This window comes from Bubalus bubalis, chromosome 1, assembly GCF_019923935.1.
Source record: "Bubalus bubalis isolate 160015118507 breed Murrah chromosome 1, NDDB_SH_1, whole genome shotgun sequence".
Lineage (NCBI taxonomy): Eukaryota > Metazoa > Chordata > Mammalia > Artiodactyla > Bovidae > Bubalus > Bubalus bubalis.
Window position 1 is genome coordinate 29,858,383 of NC_059157.1, and position 17,557 is coordinate 29,875,939.

A 17,557-nucleotide genomic window follows, 5' to 3' on the forward strand; every position below is an offset into this window, starting at 1 on the left:
CGTGCTGGGTCTTTGTTGCTGCGCAGGCTTTTCTCTAGCTGCAGTGCGCAGGCGACTCTAGCATGTCGGCTTCAGTAGTTGCTGCTCGCGGGCTCTAGGGCACAGGCTCAGTAGTTGTGACATACACAGGCTCAGTAGCTCCATGGCATGTAAGATCTTCCCGGATCACAGTGCAAAACTGTGTCTCCTGTATTGCCAGGTGGATTCTTCACCACTGAGCCACCAGCGAAACCCGGATTTTTGTGAATTTTACATTGTCGAGCATCTGAATTTGGTGTCTTCCTTTACAGATTGTTGGACCTGGTTGTGCTGGGTTGTGCTTACTTCTGTTGGAATTGGTTGTGCTTAATTCTCTTTCAGTCAGATCCTTTTGAGCCTGGTTTTTTAGACTTTTGTTAGGGTGGGTGCAGAGTAGCCTCTAGCCTACCCTAGCAGCTCTGGAGCCACCGCTGAATGCAGAGAGATGGGAACACCCTAGCCTTGGTTTGTTTGGTGACATTTATCACTATGTAACTAAATGAATTTTTATTCATTTATGTCTACCTGGAAAAAACTTAGCTACTCTGAGACATATGTATTCCCCTCTGAGGCTCATGATACCCGATACTGTCTTTGAGATGTTCATTCCACACTGTCCTTTGGATAGGAAATAAAAATCTTAAATATTCCTTTAGAAAACTTTTTTCAGTCTTTAAAAATTTATTCTTTTAGAAAAAAAGTAAACAGTGATGAGGCATGAAATAAAAATATACGTTTGACAACAGGAAAACTTCTCTGTACCCTCTGAATCCCTTTCAAAAGTCACATGTGTATCTGGATTGACTTGGCTTCTCCACCATTGGAAAAAATTGGGTCTAGAAGCAGAGCACTGCAGCCTCTACACATTCTGATTTTCCGCTCTGGGAGGCCTAGAATGGCAGAGGAACGAGTACTAAGAAAAAAATCATGAATCAAAAATAACTCCTCCAACACATTGTACTAATTAGTTCAGTTCAGTCGCTCAGTCATGTCTGACTCTTTGCAACCCCATGGACTGCAGCACGCCAGGCTTCCCTGTCCATCACCAACTCCCAGAGCTTACCCAAACTCATGTTCATCAAGTCAGTGATGCCATCCAACCATCTCATCCTCTCTCCTCCCCTCTCTTCCTGCCTGCAATCTTTCCCAGCATCAGGGTCTTTTCAAATGAGTCAGTTCTTCACATCAGGTGGCCAAAGTATTGGGGCTTCAGCTTCAGCATCAGTCCTTCCAATGAATATTCAGGACTGATTTCCTTTAGGATTGACTGGTGTGGCCTCCTTGCAGTCCAAGGAACTCTCAAGAGTCTTTTCCAACACCACAGTTTAATTAATAGATACTGTAAACTTCCCTTTTAAATACCACCACTACCCCACCCCAACTGAATGAGAACTATTGAGAGATACCTCACTATGAATTACGGGAATGTATTTAAATCATAACTTTTAAGAACAGATTTTTTTTTAAAGTGATAGGGCCAGTGAAGAGGTAACATGGGAAGGAAGAGGATAAGACCTAGAGAGGCAGCTACAGAGGAGAATGAGAGAACACAAGGACCAACTTCATCCATTGAAACCTGGCCATTTTGTATAAGATACTGAACTGAAAGTGCATCCCCAGTCTCCCATCCCCCACACGCCCCCCACACCCTCACCAACTGTGCTCAGCCTGGGGCTGCCACTGGCAGATCTGATGCTTTACACAGGATACACATAGAAGGCACCATACCACATTAACCGAGCTATCTGCCTCACTATACAACGCATGTATATGAGAATCTATTAAATAAGACTGGATCAGTACTTCCCTGATGTTAAGAATGCTTTAATGGACCGAGACACTTGGACAGCTGTCAACTCAACCTCCAAATACCTCCAAGAAGGAACAGCAAAATAAGAATTTACAGTAAAGCAACTACACTCCAATAAAAATTAATCTTAGAAAAAAAAAAACAGAAAACGATACCACTTAATAGAAAAATAAGCATTCATTGTGCACGTTCTACCCCTTCAGTCCCCATATTCATACCTACCCTCCAACTCGGCAATATTTTTAATGTTAGGAGCAAAATATGTCAAATGAAAGAGTACACTTTGAGATTTTATAACAGTTTCAAACAGTCCTAAACATCTCCTCAGAAACACAGATCAAGAAACAGAGCAATTATTAACAAATACTAGTCATTTATTGATGTAACAGTATGAAAAGAAGGAAGAGCATTAGAGTCACAGCCTTAAATTTCCTCTAAATGTTTGAGCTATTTGCTCCACACATCTTATATACTTTTTCAAATAATAAGCACTTGATAGTGTATTTTTGGTAGTCAGGACCTGTAAGGTTATTTGTCTTCCAGATGCTAATAGGACTGTACTGAAGCAGTCTTGTAGTTCTTCGTATTTAGTGCCCTAAAATTGGAAAATAAATGCACATTTAATTTGATAGATCTGCGTATTCTTGTAAAAAAAAAAAAACATTTTGCAATTAAAAGTTAACAATCCAAACAAAACCAAACTTTCTCACTAAAGAAAAAGCTTCACGTATATCAGATATACTTTTAAAATGTAATAAAAGAAGGAAAAAATGGTTTATGAGACTAAATACTACTACTACTTTTAAATACTACTTCTCAGAGTTTTAAAATTAGGCTAAAAGAAGCTAAAACTTGATTTAGGATAATATTTGTGATAATGTAAAAAAAAAGATATTTCAATAAACTCAAAATACTAAACAAATGATAAACTTCTGAACAATCGATACTTTTTTCCTTTGCTTTAAACATATGTGCTAGAGCATCATAGAATTTTCTCAGATCTGTTCTCTGGATAGTCAGAAAACTTGAAACCACACTCCTCCCCACCCCACACAAAATTCCATTTATTTGAGTGTGAATGTGTTGCGTAAAATTCTAACTTTACTGTCAGTTTGGTTGTCAAAGGATAAAGGTCAAAGGACATGGAAAAAAGGCTCCACATCTTTGTTTCCCAAATGAATCCTCTACCAACTAGCCTGCAAAAAAATATTATTCCTATAGACAACAGTTAAACTATATATATAAAATGAAGGGCAGCCTTACTTTGTGATTATAATAATGATGTTTTTATAATCACTATCCACAAGTAATAAAGATGTACTATTGTTTCTACAAAAGGAATATGAATTCGATGTCCTTTTCCTAATCCATTGTATGATTACAATGAAGTCAGAAATATGTAAGTTAGTCAAATTGGCATTAAAACTTTTTCAGTGAATAGGCCGAAAGGGAATCAAATGAATTCTTCAGTATTTATGATCTTTCACATATAACAAAAGAATGACAGGCTGTCCTTTTCTAAATTATATTCTGAACTTCTAAAAACTTTTCAGTTTTGAGAGTGCTCAAAACCTAGGAAAGATTCGAGTTTTATGATTCATGAATAATACACTTTTCCTCAAAGTATTTTTAATTAATCAGAATATTTTTAGTTCTCATAGAGGGTTATTTAAAAGTTAAAGACAGAATAAGTGTCATTAAGAGCCCACACAATTACTGAGAGTCTGGGGCCTATAGAGAGATAATAATTTAATGAGTCAAAAGATCCTTCTAAGAAACAGACTATGTTAATATGTACTGCTAAGTGAAATATATATTTCACTTAGCAGTATATATATATATATGCATGTGTGTGTCTATATATATACATATGTATGTATATATATATGTATATATGTATGTATGTGTGTGTATATAGATATATATATATGCATGTATGCATGCTAAGTCACTTCACTCATGTCTGACTTTTTGTGACCCTATGGACTGTAGCCCACCAGGCTCCTGTGTCCATGGGATTCTCCAGGCAAGAATACTGGAGTAGGTTACCATTTCCTTCTCCAGGGGATCTTCCCAACCCAGGGATTGAACCTGTGTCTGTTTGGTACAGATAAATTAAGCTTTTTCAATTGGGAATTTCAGAAGATGGGAAAGAACTTCTACAGGGGAGGGCAGGTATAAAGAAGAAGCTGAGATTTCTAAAATCACCCAGATTTGTCAACTTTTAAAAGTATATATAAATAAAAGATATTACTCTGAAGAAATCTAAAAGCTGGAAATAACTTATGGGCTAATATTACTACCTTCTGACATTCAAAGCCATTATACTTTCAATTGGTCTGCTTTTTGGTCCACCTGGCGGATGGAAAACCTTAGCACTTTTGCTGGATGGGCTTTTCCATTTAACCACGTAAGGGTCAGCAGAATGTGTAGGGTAAGGATCAAATGTTCCTGCCTTCATTCCACCAGCCTACAAGTAAAAATGAGACAATTTAATGTGGTTCTGTCAAAATGCTTCTAACAAAAATTAGATGTGAAAAAGGTCATACATATTTGTGTATTGTACATGGAGCTGGTTTTACATTTAAAGAAAACTGTTTATGCTGTTTAATTCAAATACCATCAAAGGGTCTTCCTACCACCAATTTTATGGGTTGCTGCTGCTGCTAAGTCGCTTCAGTCATGTCCGACTCTGTGAGACCCCAGAGATGACAGCCCACCAGGCTCCCCCATCCCTGGGATTCTCCAGGCAAGAACACTGGAGTGGGTTGCCATTTCCTTCTCCAACGCATGAAAGTGAAAAGTGAAAGTGAAGTCACTCAGTCGAGTCCGACTCCTAGCGACCCCATGGACTGCAGCCTACCAGGCTCCTCCGTCTATGGGATTTTCCAGGCAAGAGTACTGGAGTGGGGTGCCATTGCCTTCTCCATTTTATGGGTTAAGACACTATAATTCCAAAAGTTCTCTATTAAAATGCATATAGTTATAAGAAGGTAATATTCTAAACTACTGCCAACAGTTAACATACTAGTGAATTTATCAGATCAGGCTATGAACTACACAGGATGTGAGTCCATTCCTGAGGGAGTGAGACCCAGGTCACATGTATTTTGATACAGGAAGAAGTTAGGGTTCAGAACCAGAGGATGAGAGATGAGGCCAAAGGTAAGGTTTATCCAAAAGGAAACCTGGCACAAGACAAGTTCAGTAAACATCAGTAAATGATGGGGGAGATACTGAAAAAAAAGTTTTTAATAAAAATAAAGGAAAAGCACATAGAAAAAGAGAGTGAGAGGTAAACATAACCCACAATCAGTCCTCCACACCAGTAAGGTCTGCATCCTCAAATTCATCCAATCTCAGGGTGAAAATATTTTTTAAATGAAGAATTCCAGAAAGTTCCCCAAAAGAAAAGTTGAACTTGACATGCACAGGAAACTATTTACATAGCATTTGCATTGTATTAGATATTGTAAGTAGTCTAGAGATGATTTACATTATACAGGAGGATGTGCAAAGGTTACACACAAATACTAGGCCATTTTATGTAAGGGACCTGAGCATCCTTGAATTTTGGTATTCTAGGGGTAGGGGACAGTGGTCTTGAAACCAATCCCCCATTGATACCAAGGAATAACTGTACCATACATTGTACTTTTCTTATAATCTATTAAGAAAAGTCAATCATTTTTGACCTATATGCAAAACAAACATTTGCTTTGACTTTTTAAACTGATACATATTAACAGGATTTTCATCATATTATATATAGTCATCAAGAAAACTCTATTCAATCACAATAATCCATTTAACTAGGCATCCTTTCTCTTGTAGTGTCTAAGCCAGATATATAAGAAAATGCGATTTATTTGAAACATATGGTTATAATTTTTCAAGTTATCAAGATTGAGACACATGGATTATTTTAAAAGTAACAAATAATAAAGAATCTAAAGAAAATACAATTGATTAATTAATTGATATAAAAGCAAAACAGATGAATAGAAAATGGAAAACTATATATGGTAAGTAAACCAACTCACCAGATGATGCTTAAAAAATTAACAGGTAAATCTATGTTATAAAGATTGAGAAATAGGTGGAAGAAATCTATACATATATGGAATATCAAAAACTGTAAGATAATATTTTTTACACCTCTACATTGACAAATTTGAAAACCTGAATTAAATGAATGGTTCTCAAAGAAAAATACTGTCAAAGTGACTCAAAGAGAGGACACCTACAGAAAATATTTGGACATCATGTAAGAAATTAAGCTCAGAACACTTACTATGAGAAGTCTTTTAAATTTTCAAGGAAAAGATATATTTGATGCTATTAAACTCTTACTTTAAGATGCTAGCATCTACTTATATCAAAATAGAACGAGGAATGTAAAAAATACAGACCAGTCACAACACTTATAATAATTGATGCAAAAATACTTCATAAAATATTAGCAAATAAAACACAGTATTACACTTAAAGATTAATACAACACAGTCAAGTGAGAATCATTTCAAGAAATCTATTACTTTTACTCACCTTATAATAAGTTAATGGAGAAAAACATAGATGGTCTAGATAGATTATACTAAAACATTCAACATAATTCTACAAACATTCCTGATTTAGTCTTATTTATTTAAACATGAACACTAGAGGTATTCCCATGATCCCCATATCATGTCTATACACTGGGCACAAGCATGACATGAGAGAGAGAAATATTGGAAAGGAAGGAGCAAAATTATTTGCAGATAATATAATCATATATCTAAAGATCCAAAGAGAATCAATGAAATACCTATTAGAATATAAAATTTAATAAATTGCCAGTTACTTAAAAAAAACAGATGTTTGAATAAGAACAAATAATATAAGGGGATTGATGGGTAAAAGAAACTATTGACCAGGACCTTAAAATAAAAATAAATATGATACATAAATCTATGTGAAACAAAATATAAAAATCTACAAGACAAATAAAGGTTTCTGTAAGTAGCTTAATTCTAGATAAGATTCAAAGTATAAAAATGCTAAAACAATCTAAAATCTAAAGATCTCAATTTAAAGCAAAACACCAAAGGTCTTTTTTCCTCAGAACTTCACAAAATAATTCCAAAGTTCTAAATAATAACTACTGGAAAACAGTCATATAAACTTATTTTAAGAATAAGAAGAGTCTAGACCACCCAATATTAAAATGCAATAATAATTAAAAATAGTTTGGTACTGATAGAAATAAACATCAATTAAATAGAATGAAAATTCAGGGGGGAAAAAAACACTAAAAGTGGGAATTTTGATTTGATAAAGTGGCATTTCAAAACAGGGGTGTTAATTATTCTGTGAGATCAGGAACAATTGGCTCTTTAAAAATTTTTTTTACTTAAGTCCAAGTGTAATAAGCTGCACCCATTTTAAGTTTACAGATTCTGTGAGTTTTTACAGATGTGGTTTTTCCAGTAGTTATGAATGGATGTGAGAGTTGGACTATGAAGAAAGCTGAGTGCTGAAGAATTGATGCTTTTGAACTGTGGTGTTGGAGAAGACTCTTGAGAGTCCCTTGGACTGCCAGGAGATCCAACCAGTCCATCCTAAAGGAGATCAGCCCTGGATGGTCATTGGAAGGACTGATGTTGAGGCTGAAACTCCAATACTTTGGCCAACTGATGCGAAGAGCTGACTCATTGGAAAAGACCCTGATGCTGGGAAAGATTGAGGGCAGGAGGAGAAGGGGACAACAAAGGATGAGATGGTTGGATGGCATCACTGACTCAATGGATATGAGTTTGGGTAAACTCTGGGAGTTGGTGATGAACAGGAAGGCCTGGCATGCTGCAGTCCATGGGGTCGCAAAGAGTCAGACACATCTGAGCGACTGAACTGACTGACTGATACACCCTTGAAACCACAAAGGCAATCAAGATATGGAACACATCCTCCCCTCAAAGCATCCTTCTGTCCATAAAACTGAATTTTGAAAAAGATAAAAGCTGAATCCTTACCTTGTTCTTTCCATCAAAATATATTCCAGATGAAAATTTAAATGCAAAAAGATAAAACTAGTTAAGAAATCAAGAATGCATATTTCACTAACGTTGCTGGGAAGGAAAGTTATTCTGAGAATGACAAACTTAGCACAGAGGACTGACAAAATCATTATTTTATGTGTTTTTATCATTATAAAGTTTATATTTTATAATGATAAATCATTATTGCTATTTCTGAATAGAACAGAATATTATAACCAAAGTCAAAGATTCAACAGACTAGAAAAATTATTTTCAACACAAATGATAAAATAATATCCTTAATATACGAAAAGATCTTACAGATCAATATGAAAAAGACAAATATCTTAATTGAACATTTGCAAGAAAAGGAACACACAATTCACAGAAGAAAAAACTAAGGTATAAACTAAGCCTATAAACTATAAGGGAGATTTTTATTTTTATTCACACTTGTAAACCTCAGCAGAAGGGAGACACTTCATTTTAACCACCCTTCAAAAACTAAAGATGGTCTGACTTTTTATGGTTTTGAGAAAAACTATACCTAAGATCTAGACAGGTGCTTAGAAAATTCATTGTAAATTAAAATACTTTAGAGATGAGTAATAATTATTCCGGCAATACATGAACCGTGAACTTCCCGATGTTCAAGCTGGTTTTAGAAAAGGCAGAGGAACCAGAGATCAAATTGACAACATCCGCTGGATCATGGAAAAAGCAAGAGAGTTCCAGAAAAACATCTATTTCTGCTTTATTGACTATGCCAAAGCCTTTGACTGTGTGGATCACAATAAACTGTGGACAATTCTGAAAGAGATGGGAATACCAGACCACCTGACCTGCCTCTTGAGAAATCTGTATACAGGTCAGGAAGCAACAGATAGAACTGGACATGAAACAAGAGACTGGTTCCAAATAGGAATAGGAGTACGTCAAGGCTGTATATTGTCACCCTGCTTATTTAACTTAGATGCAGAGTACATCATGAGAAATGCTGGACTGGAAGAAACACAAGCTGGAATCAAGATTGCTGGGAGAAATATCAATAACCTCAGATATGCAGATGACACCACCCTTATGGCAGAAAGTGAAGAGGAACTAAAAAGCCTCTTGAGGAAAGTGAAAGTGGAGAGTGAAAAAGCTGGCTTAAAGCTCAACATTCAGAAAACGAAGATCATGGCATCTGGTCCCATCACTTCATGGGAAATAGATGGGGAAACAGTGGAAACAGTGTCAGACTTTATTTTGGGGGCTCCAAAATCACTGCAGATGGGGACTGCAGCCATGAAATTAAAAGACGCTTACTCCTTGGAAGGAAAGTTATGACCAACCTAGATAGCATATTCAAAAGCAGAGACATTACTTTGCCAACAAAAATCCATCTAGTCAAGGCTATGGTTCTTCCAGTGGTCATGTATGGATGTGAGAGTTGGACTGTGAAGAAGGCTGAGCGCTGAAGAATTTATGCTTTTGAACTGTGGTGTTGGAGAAGACTCTTGAGAGTCCCTTGGACTGCAAGGAGATCCAACCAGTCCATTCTGAAGGAGATCAGCCCTGGGATTTCTTTGGAAGGAATGATGCTAAAGCTGAAACTCCAGTACTTTGGCCACCTGATGCCAAGAGTTGACTCATTGGAAAAGACTCTGATGCTGGGAGGGATTGGGGGCAGGAGGAGAAGGGGACGACAGAGGATGAGATGGCTGGATGGCATCACTGACTCAATGGACTTGAGTCTGAGTGAACTCCGGGAGTTGGTGATGGACAGGGAGGCCTGGCATGCTGCAATTCATGGGGTCGCAAAGAGTCGGAGACGACTGAGAGACTGAACTGAACTGAATAATTATTTCATAAGGCCATCATTATTCCTTATGGTATCCACACTCTATGACTTATCATAATTTCATCAAAATGGGTTCCATGATTCATGGCATGAATATAAACAAATGGGAAATGAAATAATATGACAGCAAGAGGCAATATTTCTATATGATGCTTAATATTTTTTCATTCTAAAAACTTTAACTTGCCTTTTTGCCAGGAGAAGAGGGCTTAAAAGGGTTTCCAACTGTTTCTTTCTTCTCTACTTTTTTAATTGGTGGTAAAGGTTTCTCAGACATGTAAGGATTGGTATCAAAATATTCCCTTGGGTAAAGATTTAATTTGAAAGCTGTCCCTTTAAGTAAACGACGATGTTCTTCATTCTCTTTCTGTAAATTAAGGAGTTTGAAATTATATTAGATAGCAAAAATTACTCAACACTGCAAGTACCATAAAGTTAATTTAACTTTAAATTTTAATATAAGCATGTAGATTGTTTAAGTATATACTGCTGGGTTCACTTTTTTAAAACATTCCTTTGCTATGTTCTATTTTTATGATACAAAAGATATGCTTAGGAAGAAGCACAGCTATGATTGTTCATCTTGAATATAAATTTATTTGATGTATATAGATATATCACTTGAGCAAATCTTTATTAACTATCTATAATATGATATAATGCATTAAAAATAAAAGTCAGTTTCTAGTTCAAGCCCTAACTGCTTCCTGCTTTCTAGCATTTCCCAGGGACACTGGGAAAGTTACTGACCCTTTTAGTGTCACATTTTCTTCAATTATAAATGACGATCGTAACATTCCCCCAACCCTTAATGCTATGACAAAGATTAAATGCGATTATGTGTTCAAAGTACCAGGCACACGGTAGGCCTTCAAAAAAAAGTCAGCTTTTCTCCTAAGAATAAGGAATACTTACTTTTTACATTACAAAACTTTTATGTTACAATATTATTTCAGGAAATTCAGGGACATAAAATTTCTGACTTATGAATAGTAAGTTCTAAATGCAGAATGAAAGAGTTTTATTCTAAAGAGAGAAAAGTATCTTATATCCATAAACTTAGGATGAAAGATTAATTACTAAGCTATTGATAAAACTGCCTTGTACGTATTTATATATTAGGTATTATCATTCCTATAGAATATATTATTCTATTCTATGTAAAAAGTAGTTTACATAGAATCTTATATAAAGTGAAGAGTCCATACTAGAAACAAGAGATGACTATTTTCAAATGACCAAGATTTATCAATTTAACAGAAAACTTTTCCTGGGTTTGGACATGCCCATTTGCAAAACTGGCCACTATCCTTCTATCTCGTGTGTGCATGCATGCTAAGTCACTTCAGTCGTGTCCGACTCTGTGCGACCCTATGGATTATAGCCTGCTAGGCTCCTCTATCCATGGGAATTCTTCAGACAAGAATACTGGAGTGGGTTGCCATGCCCTCCTCCATCTATCTCACTGCCATTTAAAGTCACCATAGCCAAAATTATTGAAGACTGCATGCTGAAAAAAACACGAAAATTTAAAAGCTTATATCCTTCTCTAGTCTCCACTTCCTCCCTTCTCCCCAACACTCTTCCATTCTGTTCACTCACCATAATGGCCTGATCGGCCCAAAAGGACTACCGCTACTTTCTTAGGCGCAAAATATTAGGGTGTGTTGGGAATACAGGATACAATGCTTAGAATCAAAATAGAGCAGAGTTGATCAGGCCACGCTGACAGAAGTCTCACAGCTAGTTTAGAGAGATGGAAGATAAACTATGACAGGAATTAAAGCTCAGCCAGGGAATCTAAAATCAAAACGGTAAAATTATTACAATTCCTAAACATCAATCTGCCATTGCCCACATAACACAAATAGATAAAACAAAATAAACCCTAATTGGATCACAAGTGAATTCTCTAAGTCAACTAAATAAGAGAAAGATTGAAATAAGTTACAGGAGATTCCTTTACCTTGTTATTTAGTTTTGCTGCATCATAGAGATCAGAAGAGTGTGAAAACTGCTTACCTATGGTAATATTTGCATAGCTAAGGAAGGAAAATAATGATGATGACTTCAGGGTTCAGAAATTAAATTTTTTAAATTCAAAACAAATGATATGAAAGTATTGAAATATCTTACCCATATCCAGTTCCTTTCTTTCCTGGGTTTGTGTATAAATTCTTTCCAGGTGGCTCATATTTTTCTTTGGGTTTAGACTGAGCACTGAAAAACGGGACTGGTCCCCCTATGGTTCCATAGTAACTTCCTAATCCACAGCTTAAATACAGAGTAACGAGAACAAAAAGAAGCAAGTTCAAATAGTGAACTTTGTGTTATATGTATTTTACCAAAATTTATAAAATATTATTGAAAGAGGAGCAAAATATACACAGTAGATTTGACATGCCTAACTTTGGTAAGAAAAAAAAAACTCTTTTGTTATTTTTTTAATCTACTTTTCCCTATTATTCAAAGTCAAAAATTCCATTTTAAATGTTCTACATAAACAAAGCTTTAGCAATCTCTAGGAGGTTAGAGGAGTTTACATTAGTTCAATTAACCACAAGAATAGACCCTTTGTGTGTTCTTCCGCTGTGTTTTTTCTAAAGTTATTTTTTATGTAAGCATAGTTTATTGACAATATTATATTAGTTCCAGGGGATGGGAAAGTTGAACACAAAAAAAGTTGTTTAAAGGATAAAATACATATGTTACATGAAAAAGAAATAAAGTAGTAGCCCCAAAAATACACATTGGAATTTACATCTAAGAAGAAAAGAAAGAAACCCAAAAAAAGTAGTAATAATAATAATAAATAGTTCACACTTCTCCAAAGTGTGCAAAGGTAGGAAAAGATAAACTATAATAACAGAAAAGAAGACATTCTCCACTTTTAATAAAGACAATTTAACTTGGAAGACTGAAGCTTTACTAATCTCAAAATCACAAATAAGCACAAAATTATTTTTCAACCAATCCTTATCTGTCATAAACTCTAGATTGAGAGTCAATGTTACTGAGTGTGAATTAACATCATATTATAAAACTCAGCTATAGTATATCACATAGATTATATGATTTTATCAGTTTAAGGATTTAAAGGTTAAAAAAAAAGAAACTTATCCTGACAATTTTTACAACTAAAATACTGTTAAACCCCTACATGTAACTTCATCATGATTTTTAAACAATGTACCTTTGATAAATTATCCTTTTTACCCAAAAAAGATTTCTCCTAATTTCACATTTTTTATTTATACTTTTTTAAAGTTTTAAAAAGCAGAAAAAATAGTCAAGGCCACAGACATGATGACCCAAGGCAATTTTTTTTCTAGTCTGACTACTGCAAAATTTTCAACTAAAACTTATTTTCATTATTTAGTTGGCTTTATTAGTATAAACTGATAGAAAATAGTGACATAGATGACTAAAAATTTAATATGACAATGAGAATCTACTTAATCAATTACCCCGCAACTTAAATCACCCAATATAATTGTCTCCATCTAACACAAACTTAACCTAAAAGTCACACTTTAAAAAATGAGTCATACATAAGTAAGTCCTACAGAAAAATCAACAATTTAGGCTGGAGGAGAGAGAGTAATGCAGGAGATAGATTTAAGATTTTCTCCCCAATACTTACGGCTTTTTCTCTCCATTACTAGGGAGGAACGCTTTGCTTAGATTTTTCTTGGCTTCTTCCATCATGTACCGTCTCCTCACTTGATTCGGATTGACATAGCCTTCACCTTCAAAAATCCTTGCAAAATGGGGGTCAAAATAACCTGCCTGGAGATTGGACATTTCTTTGGATCCCCCGGGTAGAATCTGTCTATTTTTGCTTGCAGATTCATTAAAAGGTCCTTTAAAGATAAAATAGGAATATGACAATTTTGAGCTCACCATTAATAAAAGGACATGAAAAATAATAGAAAACTTTCCTGATCCTTGCCACTAGAACACAGGGCATCAGAGAAAAGTTTCAAAATGTGATTCGAGCCATTGAGTTTTGAGCTCTTAAATGCTGTTTCAAAATGGTCACTGAAAGATCCATATGAAAGGCTTCACTGACAGTAAGAACTAAGGCATTTCCATTAAAACATTTTAATAATTAGATTGAGATTCTCTTAAACTCTGAGTCTGAGAGCTGGAAGAGGCCTTACAGGTCACTGAATCCAATGCTTTCCCATAGGAAACTGTTTTGCATCTTGCCTTTTTAACAATTTATCTTAGAGATGTTCCATATCAGCATATTTTTTTATTGTTTTATTGATGACTCTTCTAAAAATCTCTCGTGTATTTATTTGGCACTTTATTTTCAAGAAAGTGATCATGGATGGCCATTTTAGAGGTAAATGTAAATGCTATTTGTGTAGTAGAGTGTCCCAACTAAGAGAAAAAAAAAAGCCAATGGTTCAGTCCCTTCATGGTTGTGATTCCGTTTTGGGCTTTCCTGGTGGGGTGGCAGTGGTAAAGAATCTGCCTGCCCATGCAGGAGTGACAGGAGACTGGGGCGATTCCTGGGTCCAGAAGATTCCCTGGAGAAGGAAATGGCAACTCACTCTAGTATTCTTGTCTGAGAAATCCCACAGACAGAGGAGCCTGGAGGGCTACAGTCCATGGGCTTGCAAAAGAGTCGAACACAACTTAGCGACTAGACAACAAACAAACAAAAAAATTCTGGAAGAAAACTGCCAGGCACCTTGAAAATAAATACAAATACCTATGAGGAGAATATATGAAAGTAGGATAGTCCAAGAACACGAGCTTCCTGATCTTACAAAAAAAAAGATCTCTTACCGCTACTAAAATTTCACAGGTGTTTTCAACTTTATACCTAAAGCTTTAAAATACAGACCATTCAAAAAGATCATTTAACAAACATTAAAATCAAAATTTTATAGAGGGAACATCCACTCTTAGGCTGTAAAGAAAACCAAATTATACTTACGATTAAACTGTGACACATATTTATCTCCCACAGTGATATATTCCATCTCACTGAAGAGGCCAATCCTCTCCATATCCGTCTTCCCTCCTTCCGCAGGCATGGTTGCTCCCTGTTGGCTGGGTGCTCTATGCTGGTGACTTCAGCGGGTTTCTTAGTGCTACTTCTATAGCAAAATTCTACTCTACACTGAAAAATACAGGAGAAAATTTAGGGAAAAGGTGATTCTAACTTTCAGTCCAAAATAGTTTCAGTCCAAACTATGAGTGTTAACATGCACATAGTTACATCATAAAACAACAGTCCCAAGCTATACATGGGGAAAGAATCTACTTTGTGGGGCCGAGGGGGAATAACAGAGACTCAAAATTATCACCACGAACCTTCCCCTTGAGTCTCCAGCTGAAATAGCCACAAATTACAAAGAAATGTTTAATCTGTGGCACTGCCATTCATCTGTCACAAACAGTAATATTATGATGGTACAGTGTGGTATAAATACTGTATAAAAAACATTCTTCTTCTGAGAAGTTCAAAGTTGACAGAAAGATCTTAATTATATAAGGCAGTCATTTTTAGTTTAAACCCTTCTATCTAAACATACTACATTGTCCCTTGTATTAAAAATTACAACTTACTTTTACAGAATGCACAACACACCTAGGCATTACCCTATAGTTCTTGGATTTTTTCAAGTTTAAATGTATATAACAAATGTGCCACTGGGCAAAATCAGTTCACAATGGGGATAGGAAGAGAGGACAATTGACTAAGCAAGATAAACACTAAGAACAGCAAAACAAAAGCTACAAGGAATTCAGAGTATTTGTTATAGAGTTATAGAGTCTTGAAATATCACTCTAAATATGCAACTACGTTTTCAGATGTTTCCTTTAATTAGATACGTTCTAAAAAGTTGGACCAAAGAGCTAAGAATACTTGCCTCCATTTTATGGTAATATTTTTGAAGCCAACTATATCTAGGTACTGGACACATAGGTTGATGAATAAAACAAACATTGGCTTACACTTCCCAGTTTATAATCCAAGGTAAGAAACTTCTGCCTTGAATTTAGAGCAAGCTGTTTCAATGACAGGATTGCCTATTTGAATCTGTGGCTCATCCTCTCCTCCTCCTTGCCATCCTGCCTCTGATCACCTATGCTTTAAAACTAAAAGTCAGTCAGTTGGAGGGCACTAATTCAATTTGTTTCATGTTTCAAGGCTCCATCTCCACTGCAACCTTAAAGTCTTCCTGTGCTGCTACAGGGGCTCAAATCCTTTAAATGGCTCATAAGGCCACTATCACCCTCACCTGTCACCATGGAAACCCCTCTCCCTGGAACCTAAGCTCCAATTGTCTTTCAGTTCTCAAGTCGGCCTCTCCAACCACAGGACACTAGCACATGCTGTTTCACTTTCGGCAGGTACTTCACTGCGCCTACCCCTTTCTTTCCTCAATAAATACTGATCCTTCTGATTGTTTAGCTCATTCTTCACTTCCTTAATTCACTTCATCATAGCGCCATGTACTTCCCTCTCCAAGCCCTGATCATGGATGCTTATTTTATATTGGGTTATTTTACATTCACCTTGTAGGGATCTTAAATTAACTGCTGTTTTCCCTCACTTGGTTTTTCTAGTGGTCATGTATGGATGTGAGAGTTGGACTATAAAGAAAGCTGAGCACCGAAGAATTGATGCTTTTGAACTGTGGTGTTGGAGAAGACTCTTGAAGTCCTTTGGACTGCAAGGAAATCCAACTAGTCCATCCTAAAGAAGATCAGTCCTGGGTGTTCATTGGAAGGACTGATGTTGAGGCTGAAACTTCCACCACATGTGAAGAGCTGACTCATTGGAAAAGACCCTGATGCTGGGAAAGATTGAGGGCAGGAGGAGAAGGGGACAACAGAGGATGAGATGGTTGGCTGGCATCATTGACTCGATGGACATGGGTTTGGGGGGACTCCGGGAGTTGGTGATGGATAGGGAGGCCTGGCGTGCTGCAGTTCATGGGGTCGCAAAGAGTCGGACATGACTGAGCGACTGAACTGAACTGAACTGTAAGGATCTTGAATTAACTGCTGTTTTCCCTCACTAAATTGTGGGCTCCAGGAAGATAGGAACCACCCAACGAAGTGTGACACAGAGGGAAGAAAGGAAAGGGAACAAAAGGGGAGTTTTTGCCTTGAATTTTTCCACTACAGGGAGGCCTGGCGTACTGTGATTCGTGGGGTCACAAAGAGTCGGACACGACTGAGTGACTGAACTAAACTGAACTCTTCGTGAACAGCATTGGCAAAATCTTTCATTCACTTATTTAACGTTTTGCAAAACCCTCCTGAGTAGGGCTTGCTGGTAGAAGTTATAAAACTGAGATTTTAAAAGGCATAGATACTGCTGTTAGGGAGCTTATCTTGTCTTAGACAAGGCAAGTATAACATAGTAGAACACGGCAAGTACCCTTCCAAAGTTATGGATAAAGTGCCCTAGGGGATGAAGGAGGGACAGAAAACTTCTGGGGAAAATGATGTCCCATTAGGGAAACAGAGGTTCAGAGTAGCTAGGTATCTAAAAGACAGTACCTGATGGCTGCGAGTACCAAGTCGCCTCGGAGAAGGGTACAAAGATCAGAGATCAGATTGTCCCAGCTCCAGTCCCAGCCAAGCTGCAGGAGCGACCAGCGCCACGAAGCAGCCCCCGCGCGAGCTATTCCCGCGGGGATCTCGCCACGCAGCCGGTCCGCACGCTCGCCTAGCCGCGCAGACCTTCTGCGGCGCGTTGCCCCGGCTACGGGAGAATCCATTCCGAGAATGAATGTTGCGGGAGGCTCGGTGGAGGGTTCGCATCCGGATCGAGGAAGACACAAACAGAAAGACGTCTACAGGATGCGGAGGACCTGCATCCATCATTCGTTA

At 36.8% G+C, this 17,557-nt stretch overlaps 1 protein-coding gene across 3 annotated transcripts; it reads right to left on the reverse strand.

Annotated features, from left to right (window-relative positions):
- Positions 1–2,181: 2,181 nt before the first annotated feature.
- C1H4orf47 (chromosome 1 C4orf47 homolog) lies at positions 2,182–17,555 on the reverse strand. Of its 3 annotated transcripts, XM_044938373.1 has the most exons (8): positions 17,225–17,555; positions 14,643–14,828; positions 13,335–13,554; positions 11,828–11,965; positions 11,658–11,733; positions 9,879–10,058; positions 4,132–4,298; positions 2,182–2,423 (listed from the first exon to the last, which is right to left on the reverse strand). In XM_044938373.1, exons 2-8 carry the CDS (start codon positions 14,740–14,742, stop codon positions 2,375–2,377), a joined length of 930 nt encoding a protein of 309 aa, XP_044794308.1. In that variant the 5' UTR covers positions 14,743–14,828; positions 17,225–17,555; the 3' UTR covers positions 2,182–2,374. The 3 variants fall into 3 exon arrangements, with proteins under 3 accessions (XP_044794308.1, XP_044794311.1, XP_044794309.1); XM_044938376.1 differs by lacking the exon at positions 9,879–10,058; XM_044938374.1 differs by lacking the exon at positions 4,132–4,298.
- Positions 17,556–17,557: the final 2 nt, after the last annotated feature.